At 32.1% G+C, this 10,305-nt stretch overlaps 3 protein-coding genes across 3 annotated transcripts in view; all 3 read left to right on the top strand.

The window, feature by feature from the left end:
- HELRODRAFT_113026 (hypothetical protein) overlaps positions 1 to 597 on the top strand; it is a gene marked incomplete at its 3' end in the record, with an annotated part of 1,493 nt that extends 896 nt beyond the window's left edge. Inside the window, exons 3-5 of the mRNA XM_009022820.1 lie at positions 1 to 35; positions 146 to 273; positions 546 to 597. Coding sequence (XP_009021068.1) covers positions 1 to 35; positions 146 to 273; positions 546 to 597 — 215 coding nt within the window. The remainder of the gene's footprint in view (positions 36 to 145; positions 274 to 545) is intronic.
- Positions 598 to 3,089: 2,492 nt separating this feature from the next.
- HELRODRAFT_175392 (hypothetical protein) lies at positions 3,090 to 5,265 on the top strand (the record flags this gene model as incomplete). Its single annotated transcript, XM_009022819.1, has 8 exons — positions 3,090 to 3,181; positions 3,316 to 3,430; positions 3,501 to 3,589; positions 3,717 to 3,823; positions 4,270 to 4,358; positions 4,601 to 4,720; positions 4,865 to 4,961; positions 5,078 to 5,265. The coding sequence occupies 8 exons, from the start codon at positions 3,090 to 3,092 to the stop codon at positions 5,263 to 5,265; spliced, it is 897 nt and encodes a 298-aa protein (XP_009021067.1).
- Positions 5,266 to 7,488: 2,223 nt separating this feature from the next.
- HELRODRAFT_192468 (hypothetical protein) overlaps positions 7,489 to 10,305 on the top strand; it is a gene marked incomplete at its 5' end in the record, with an annotated part of 9,074 nt that continues 6,257 nt past the window's right edge. The window contains 7 exons of the mRNA XM_009022818.1: positions 7,489 to 7,609; positions 7,717 to 7,929; positions 8,093 to 8,276; positions 8,404 to 8,539; positions 8,707 to 8,804; positions 9,895 to 9,933; positions 10,259 to 10,305. The exon at positions 10,259 to 10,305 is cut by the window's right edge and continues 84 nt beyond it. Of these exons, the coding sequence (XP_009021066.1) occupies positions 7,489 to 7,609; positions 7,717 to 7,929; positions 8,093 to 8,276; positions 8,404 to 8,539; positions 8,707 to 8,804; positions 9,895 to 9,933; positions 10,259 to 10,305 (838 nt within the window). The remainder of the gene's footprint in view (positions 7,610 to 7,716; positions 7,930 to 8,092; positions 8,277 to 8,403; positions 8,540 to 8,706; positions 8,805 to 9,894; positions 9,934 to 10,258) is intronic.

Genomic DNA, 10,305 nt, shown 5'->3' with positions numbered 1-10,305 from the left:
CCAAACTCATTGACACACATTTCCACAATGAAGAGGTAACTCCCACCACACCACACACACACACACACACACATACACAAACTCTCTCTTTCTCTCTCTCTCTCTCACACACACACACACCACCCATATACACAAACTTTTACAGGCAATGATGAAAAAGGCAAACTATGGTGACTTCGAATCCCACCATAACGCCCACACTGATTTCGTGGCCACCCTAAAATCCGTCACCACCCCCGTCAACGATGCACAGCTTCACTGGGCTAAAGACTGGTCAGTTGAATGATTGATTGAATGAATGAATGAAAAAATGAATTAATGAGTGAGCGATTGAATGGCTGAGTGGTTTATCAAATTGACGGTTTAATATGATTGGTCAATTGTTTTTGCAGTAATTTAATTTGATTTGTTTACGATATCGCTCCTTGGATTTGATTGGTAAATTAATTTTAGATTTTCTTTTTAAATTGATTGGTTAATTAAAAATGATGAAAATAATTTCGTAATATTTTAACTCTCTCTTTCTCTCTCTCTCTTTTTATAAGGCTTGTGACCCACATTAAAGGCACTGACTTCAAGTACAAGGGGAAATTGTGAAGGAAATAATAACAACAATAATAAAAATAATAATAATAATAACAATAATAATAACTAAAATTATTTTTATTATGCATTTGAAATGACTGAGTAAATCAATTTCACCGAAAGCAAAGTTTTGTGTTTTCATCGTAATAAATAAAAGAAAATAGCTGAATGAATATATATGTATGTATATATATATATAAATAATAAAAGTTATACAACAAAATTAAAACTACTAGGGTGTTACATTTTTCCCTGTGCTAACTTACGGCTCTGAGTCCGGGACAATCTCTAAAGGAATGGGAATAGTTTGTAGGTCCCGTCTTTAGTCCTCATGCCAAATGAGCTGCATTTGCCAAATTTCCGTGTTTGACTATTTTCACCAGCGGGGTTCTAATCGATCAGTTTTTGGGTGTCTTTTGAATTGTGGGCAACAATCGCTTAGGTTTTGGCTATTAGTCCAAAAGTTTGGCCCAAAAAATAGCTATAGTTAGTGTAGTCTTGAGTTTCAAGGGTTGTCATAATAATAATATTAATAATAAAACGTAATTTTTCAGCCCATCTTTGATTTATACCTGGTAGTTGCTATGGTGACGACAAGGAAATTTTCATTATTATTATCGTTGCTACCTGTATATTTTTGCTTAAAAAGAATTATTATTTTTCAAAAGAATTTAAGTAATTAATTTATCAACAGCAATAATAATAATAATTATTATTATTGTTAATTATTATTATTATTATTAACTGTATTATTTTATTTAGATTATTTTCACAAAAATTTAATAATTAAATAATTAATTTGTTTAATAGTTATTAGTAGTATTATTGATTTTATTTATAACTTAAATTATTATTATGAATAATAAAAAAATATATAGTAATTATGATCTGAAAACGACAAATGAAAGCTTTATGAAACTGGCCAGGTCTAGTATGCTTAATTTTTTTCATTTCATTCCCCTTACTACTACCAGCGCTGTTGCTTTGCTACTACTGTTACTACAACTACTACTTCTACTGCTGCTGCTGCTACTACGACTACTACCAAACTAATTTATTATTTTTTCGTAGTCAAATCCCGCCATTAAAATTACGCGACGATGATGATAACGATGACGATGGTGGTGGTGGTGATGAGGATGATGATGATGATGCTTCTTCGATTGCTTTTGTCGAGGTTCCCGCCAAAAATATTTCCGAATCAAATTATAATCTGACGCAGCGAGCCGCACTCAACAGCAAATATCAATACCACAACAACAACAACCATAATAATAATAATAATAATAATAATAATAATAATAATAATAGTAATAATAATAATAATAATAATAATAATAATAATAATAATAATAGTAATAATAATAATAATAATAATAGTAATAATAATTTTAAAATGTGCGACGAACTTAGCTCGATGTTCGCCGGCTTTACTGAGGTACCCTACAGCAAAGAAGAGGAAAAGAGGATATCAGATAAGGTGCCTGTTGAGTGGTTTTTTTTTAATATTTTGTCATTGTTGTTGTTTGATTTTTTGTTATTGTTGTTACTGTTGTTGTAATTACTGGTGATGATGATGATTGTGATGATGATGATGACGACGATGATGATGATGATTGTAGGAAGACTTGGAAAGAAAGAATAGAAAGCTGAAATTGCTCAACACCGCTATAACCGACCAACTCTGGAGGTGATGATGATGATGGTGACGATGGTGATGATGATGGTGGTGATGATGATGATGGTGACGATGATGATGGTGATGGTGGTGACGATGATGATGACGATGATGTTGATAATGATAATAATAATAATGTTTATTAAAATATTTATGATGATGATGACGACGACGATGATGATGATAACGATTATGTTGAAGATAATAATGGTCAAGTGATTTACTATTATAGCTTTATCATCAACAACATTCATCACCATCATCATCATCATCTTCATTCTCATCATTATCATTATCATCACCACCATCATCATCATCATCACCGTCACCATCATCATTTTAAATAAACAGGCCAGTTCTAAGCGATCCAACTCAATCAAAAATTAAAAAATCATCATCATCAGCACAACAATCGTCATCGTCATCATCATCACAAGAACATCATCATCAGATGGGCGATAGAAGGGTTCCACCTCGCTATCTTCACGACACTTTGTTACTACCGTTGTTTGTTGTTGAGATTAGCTATAATTTTGATATGTTGTTGCTATTATTATTATTGATACTATTGTTATTATTATTATTATTATTGTTGTTATTGTTGTTGCTGTTATTTTTCTCTTTTAAAGGGTTAAGACATCAAACTCCACAACCGAGTGTTCCCTGAGCAACGTCATCGTCTTCGAAGCCAGAGTTATTTCCACGTAATAACATCTATTCATTTTTCGTTCATTCATTCATTCATCCATCCATTCATTCATTCGTTCGTTTATTCATTCATTCGTTCGTTCGTTCGTTCATTCATCCATTCATTCATTCATTCAGGATGAATAAAGAGTCACTGAAAGACATCATGGGTTTTTATTTTGCCATCGATGGCAGCATAACTATTTACGAATACAAGCAGTTTGGGAGAGAGTAAGAAGCTGGCTTCACTGATTGATAGATAGATTGATTGATTGACACACACTCCTCACTCACACAGCACTCCTCACACATGCACTTCTCACTCTCTCTCTCTCTCTCACACACACACACACACACAAACGCAGATCAAAAATCCTTCCACTCATCAAACGCAACACCTACACGCACATGCGCGGCCCTCGCAAGGGCGAAAATTACGTCATCACTGACGTCATACAAGTAGTTAATTATGCTAATGAGGTTATACACACATCTCCATGCATAAATTATGCTAATTGTGCAGGGCAATGACCTGGAATTCCCCACCCAGAAACAGCCATTGCCCGATGTTTGGAAAAACCAGGATAAGCTAATTGTAAATATTATGTCCGTTGATATTGAAGCTAAGAGAAGCATATTGTTAGTAAAAGAATGAATGAATGAATGAACGAATGAATGAATGAATGAACGAACGAACGAACGAAAGAACGAATGAGGAGATAAATGGATGGATGGATGAATAAATAAAAAATATTTGATTACATAGATTAAAAAACATTGATAAATATCAACACGAAAATGTTTGGAACAAGTTACACATGCCAAAAACAGATGCCGAAGAAAGGTACATAAGGATACCCTACCAAGTTAAAGGTACCTTAATAATAAGAATGATAATTTGTACATTTATTCATTCATTCAATTATTCTTTTATTCATTCGTTCATCAATCTGCTCATTCATTCGTTCTTTCATTTAATAATAACGTTGAAATTAATTATACGTTGAGTGAATGAACAAGTTAATTAATGGATGAGTTAATGACTGGATACGTGAATAGATGAATGAATGAATTAATTAAAAAATGTTTAAATGAATGAATAAACAAATAAATTAATAAGCACCTTAGATATTTATTGCGTTATACTTCAGGAAAAAAAAAACCACCAACTGAACAATCATTCGTTTAATCAGTCAATCAATTAATCCAACAACCAACCAACCATCCAACAAACAAACCAACCACAGAAAATACCCGACAACAACTCAGCCACAAACCGATAACTACTTACCTGAATATCGGCAATTATTACCGTCGAGTTTGCCAGAGTGAAAAATCGACCGAAAAGGTCAATGTCTACGAACTGGAAGCAGGGCTTGCCAAGTTCGAGATTACTCTATCAGACAACGTTTGCTTGTTTTTTATTTTAAAATATTTGAAGTTATTTCAACTCAGTGCCTATTCATACGTCATTGTTATAAGTTCCCATTTTAGAACGTTCTACCAAACCTACGCTGTCATATTTTTGGTGTTTTATTTTTAGGCAGTTCTTTCAACTCTATGTGTGCCGTTCATTCTTTCAATCAGTCATTCACTCGGTTATTCATTCATTCATTCGTTTAGTTATTCATTCATTCATTTCGTTTTTAGAAATTATCCGGAATTTTAGAAATCCTAGATCCAGATAGCACGAGTTTTGTGAGCTATCTCAGCTTCATGAGGTACGTCCTTGGTGAGATGGAGTCTGAGAGAAAATGTCTCGTTTTGAAAGTAAAATTTTTTTTATGGAAAACTTACATAATTATTTTATTATAATTTAATAAATATATATCATTATTATTTTCTTATCAATAAATATAAATACATCAATCAATCAACCAATCCATCCATCTATCAACCAATCAATGTCCGCAGGCCTTTTTGAAGATAGATTCGACACGAAACGGTATAATCAGCACATCACTGATACACAAATTCCTAAACGCTCTGAAGCATGCCAAAGTCAAGACGAGTTAGGGGAATATTCTAGTCATTCTTACAATTCAATGAAACACACAGACACATACACATAAACAACACACACACATAAACAGACATACATACACAGATCTTATACCACACAAACAGAAGAAAAAAGTGACGAAGAAATCAAGAAAACATTCGAAAACGCCTTCAAAGACAGCAGCAACCTAGCGACACAACCTAAGACCACAGTCACCTACAGGGAATTTGAAGAATTATTTGAAGGCCTAAGCCTGAAAATCGCATCGAACGTGGAATTCTCAAATATTTTAAAAAATATGTGGAGTGTGTAGCCATGTTACAACCTAAAAATTTGAATCGAACGTGGAATTCTCAAATATTTTAAAAAATATGTGGAGTGTTTGGCCATGTTACAACCTAAAATTCTTCTTAAATACGTGAAGTGTTAGCTAAAAAAATCTTTCTGAAACTTAGAACCTAATGAGGGATTGTGAGAATCACTTACACAACAAGTGCTAATAATAATGCTAAACACAACCACGTGTTATTCTACAAGCCAAAATTCTTCTCGAATATATTCAATTTTAGTGAAATTTTTTACGTAGCCTTGTTAAACTGCTGAAACACACATAGACGTACACACACACACGCACATGCAAATACACATACATTTCATTTTTTTTAGAGAATCCAATGTCAGTTAAAAATATGTCACACATGTGTTCTTATATTCATGTAGGTTTTAATGTTGTCATTAAATATCTGACAAAACTCACATGCTTCTTAATGGTAAATGTTTCATACAAATGCCCAAATGGTTGTGCATATATGTTTATTCATGGTTTATGATTAAAAAAATCAAGTGAGGTAGACAAAAATGACATCTAGCGGAATAAATAAAATACAGAAAGTTATCAGCTATCTTCAGATCTCATAATCCACCATCACAATGTCTGTAGCCAAAATAACATAAAAAAGAAACAAAAAAGAAACACAAAACACCAGAAACAATAAAACATCAAGCACAATGGCTACAGAGCTTTATCAGTGATTATTCGCTCATCATTAGATAGCTTCAAAATCAGCCCACCAAAAAAAGCTATTCCCTAATTAGCTTAGCTTAACATAGAATCAGATGTATGAACTCAGAGGATGGTTTGAAGCAATGGTGCACTACTGGCACAAGGCTAAAAACCGAAGTTAATTCACATTTTTTTCTTAATCTGACTTGTTTCCATTGGAAAGCACACACGGGTGCACATTCAGAGGTGGATAACAAGTCGACAAATATCTAAAAAATAACATTTTTAATTAATAAAACGATCAAAATGTTTCATAACACAAGCGAGGCCCATTGAAATTCAAAACATCCATTGGGCATGGATCGTTATGAAATGAAAAACAGTATCACCTCAATCCTATACTGACCTCACTAACGTAAAAGAATGAAATCAGTCAAACTTTTATGAGGCTGAACGTGAGATACTGAATGATAATGTAGTGTTAGATCGGCCATTTTGGACCCCATTTACAAAGAAACGTGGTCCTTAGAAAGAGCCAAAACTAATTATTTATGCCACTTTTGACGCCATTGGCGGCAAGAAAAATCCGCTAAGGCAACACAGTTGGCAAAAAAATAAAATATAAATTTAATTAATTAAAACTTCAAAGAGTGAAACACTAATCTAATCAGTAGGCAAGTTAAATTTGCCTCAGAAATACCACTAAGCAATCACAATTTAAAATCATCTGAGTAAGGAAATTAGTAAAATAACATCATCGGCAATCTAATTAATGAAATATTTAGTAAAAAAAATACTAAAAAATCAATTTAAAGTCAAAAATTCGTAAATTAGGAGAGCGAAGCCTCTACAACACCGGCCAGGGAGAGAAATGGAGGAGGAAATGGCTTACTTGCAAAGACATGAAATAGAAAAAACGTAATTTTTATTAATATTATTTTTTGATAATTTAAAACTTTACATTAATTACTTTATTTTATAATATTTATAATTTTTATTGTTATAATTTTTATTTATTTATTAAAATAATCAAGTAATTTATTGTCTCTGAATTTTAATTAAAGAACTTTAAAAAACTTCACCATCTCTTGGCCTCATCAAAACATAAACAAAGCGAATAAATTTGAATTTAATTTTACGATTTTTTAAACAAAATGCTTTAAATAAAATAAATCTCAATTAAATATAAAATGTCTTAATTCGTCAAAAATCTGAATAGATATTTCATTTCTTATCTGATGTGAAAATCCGACATTTTGATTTAGGTCACAATTTTTCACTCAATTAAAAAGCCAGGTAAAAAATTATTCTATGAAGTTTTTGGTGAAGTATTTTAAATTTTAAAAATTCTGATAATTAAGAAAATCGCTTGGATTAGTTTTCATTTGAGTCCTGTGATTATCAAAATGTCATTTTGCGTTTTAAAGTCTGTCATTTATTTAATTTGCTACTTGAAAATAAATTATTATTGAATTTTTTTGTAATTTTGTAATTTGTTTATTTTATTTTAGAATTAGTAAATTAGTGAAAAGAATGTCTAAAGATAAATCATCAAGTAAATATTTCGGGGAAAGCCTAGCCAACTTAACGAAACGTGAAGGTGTCGTCATCCCTAATTTAGTGTATAAGTTGACAAAATACCTTCTAGAACATGGTCAGTAACAACTTCACTAACTGAAATAATAATCAATTATTAATATATCTATCGGAATTTCAATTTATTCATATAAAATAATCAACACTTATTTTCTAATCAATCAGGGCTAGACCAAGAGGGAATATTCAGAATCAATGGCAGCATAAAAACGGTTGAAAAACTCCGAGCTCAGTTCGACAAAAAAGGAGATGCGAACCTGGATGCAGACATGGTGGACCCCGCCTCCGTTGCCAGTTTGTTGAAGTTATTTCTTAGGGAGTTGGAAGATACAATTGTACCTGCCAACATGACCCAACAGTTCCTAGAGGTCCAAGAAAGTTAGTGTATTTCGTCTTTTGTTAATTATTTTTTTTTACTATTCTTATTTAACTTTTTATGTTATTTATCATTATAATTATTTCCATTTATTATTTTTTTTATCTTTCAAATTTAAAAAAAAAATATATTAAAGAATTATTTTTACAAAATTGTGTTTACCAGAATCGTTGAAAGATTGTAAATTAGTATCAATGAAATTAAAAAATCTCGTCTGCCGACTACCGTACGAGAATAGATGCATGCTAAAATATCTTTGCGCATTCCTCGTGCTGGCCGCCAAGAAGCGTGCCTATTCTAAGATGAATTCGACGGCTTTGTCGACAGTGTTTGGACCTAACATTTTCAAGTTTGTTGACATTTTCTGCCATCGTTATCATTACTTTAATCATTATCATTACCATCATCTACATCACAATCTCTATCATCATCTTTACAATCATCATCATCATCATTACAATCATCATCATTATCAGGTGTGGTCCGGGTTTTTCCGGATTGAAAGAACAGGGTGTGACTAACTGCATAATGCTGCAGTTTATAAATAAATACGACGAGATTTTTGTCGATTCTGCCGATGAATTATTGCCCTATGATGATAAATTTTCTTTGGTTGGTTGGTTTGGTTGATTAGTTGTTAGTTGCTTGAATGGATTATAAAATAAAATTAGTTGATTGGTTGGTTGATTGAGTTAGTTTTATTCATTCATTCTTTCATTCATTCATTCATTCATTCATTCATTCATTCATTCATTCATTTATCCTAATCACTAATTAAGGATTACTTATTGAGAGAGTTGAAACGCTCACGGAACCTACAGCAGCAGAACTACAATCTGAAAACATTATCATTATCATCACCGATGCTGGCGTCGTCGTCGGTCACTACACCAACCACGACAACAACAACAACATCATCATCATCGTCATCAACAAAAATGACGTCATCGTCGTCGTCATCATTGCTACTGAAATCCTCTAAATCTGTGTACATTGTCGACACGTTACCGTTACAACATAATAGGGATAACAATAGTTGTATTAATAATAATAATAATAATAATAATGAAGATGATTATGATAATGATAATGATGGTGGTGGTGGTAGTTTGAGTCGTAAAAAGTTGTTGCCGGCAAATGTTAAAGTCAAAGTTTTGCCGACAGCAGTAACTACAGCAACAACCGCGACATCATCATCATCATCATCAAGTCACAATAATAATAATAATAATAATAATAATAATAATAATAAAACTAATAATAATAATAATAAAACTAATAATAATAATAATAAGCCAGCATCTCCACCGTCATCTAAATCATCATCATCAACACTCAACCAATTTGACATTTTTAAATCCAACAACAAAGCCAATAATAATAATAATAATAATAATAATAATAATAATAATAATAATAATAATAATAATAATTATAATAAAAATAATAATAATAATAAAAATAGAAACAACAACAATACAACAGCTACTACTACTACTAGTATTACTACTAACATTGAAAAGATTGATTCAGAAAACTACCGCAACAATGACGATGATGATGATGATGTTGGTGTTTATGATGATGATGATCTCAAGTTTCGCGGTAATGGTGATGATACTGTTGGTAATGGTAATGATATTGCCGGTAATGGTTATGCTAGAATATCACTATCATCATCTCAGACGACGACGACGATGATGATGAATGTTGAGGATGATGATGATACAGGCGTCCGTAATGATAACGAATCTGTTGTTACTCCAAAGAGATTGGCTAGAAGAAGGTTTGTCTATTTGGTTGGTTGGTTGGTTGGCTGGTTGGTTGGCTGGCTGGCTGGTTGTTTGATCATTTTTTCGTCTGTTCTTTTATAAAAAATTATGATTATTGCTCTTTTTATTATAATTACTCTTATTATTATTATTTTTATTGTTCTTATTATTGTTCACCCACTTCACTCATTTAAGGAGTTCAACTGAGTTTGAAGTGGTGGTCTTGTCTGAAAGGTAATTTTTGTATTATATTATGACTTCGTAAATAGTTTCTCTCTCTCTCTCTCTCACTCTCTCTCTTTTTTCTCTCCTCTCCTCTCTCTACACACACACACACACATACACACACACGCACACACACACGCACATACAGATAGAGCTAGAGAGATAACGAATCTCTTAGATACAACCTTCTCCTACACACACACACACACACACACACATACACACACATACAAAGAGACACATACACACAAACAAACATACATACATACATACATACATACATACATACATACATACATACATACATACAAACATACATACATACATACAATAGGGTTTTAACTGAGGTGGACAAGTTAATAAAGAGGTACATATTCAACG

Source organism: Helobdella robusta (genome assembly GCF_000326865.2).
Source record: "Helobdella robusta unplaced genomic scaffold HELROscaffold_33, whole genome shotgun sequence".
Lineage (NCBI taxonomy): Eukaryota > Metazoa > Annelida > Clitellata > Rhynchobdellida > Glossiphoniidae > Helobdella > Helobdella robusta.
Note: the sequence above shows the minus strand (reverse complement) of the source record. Positions and strands in the feature narration are given on the sequence as shown.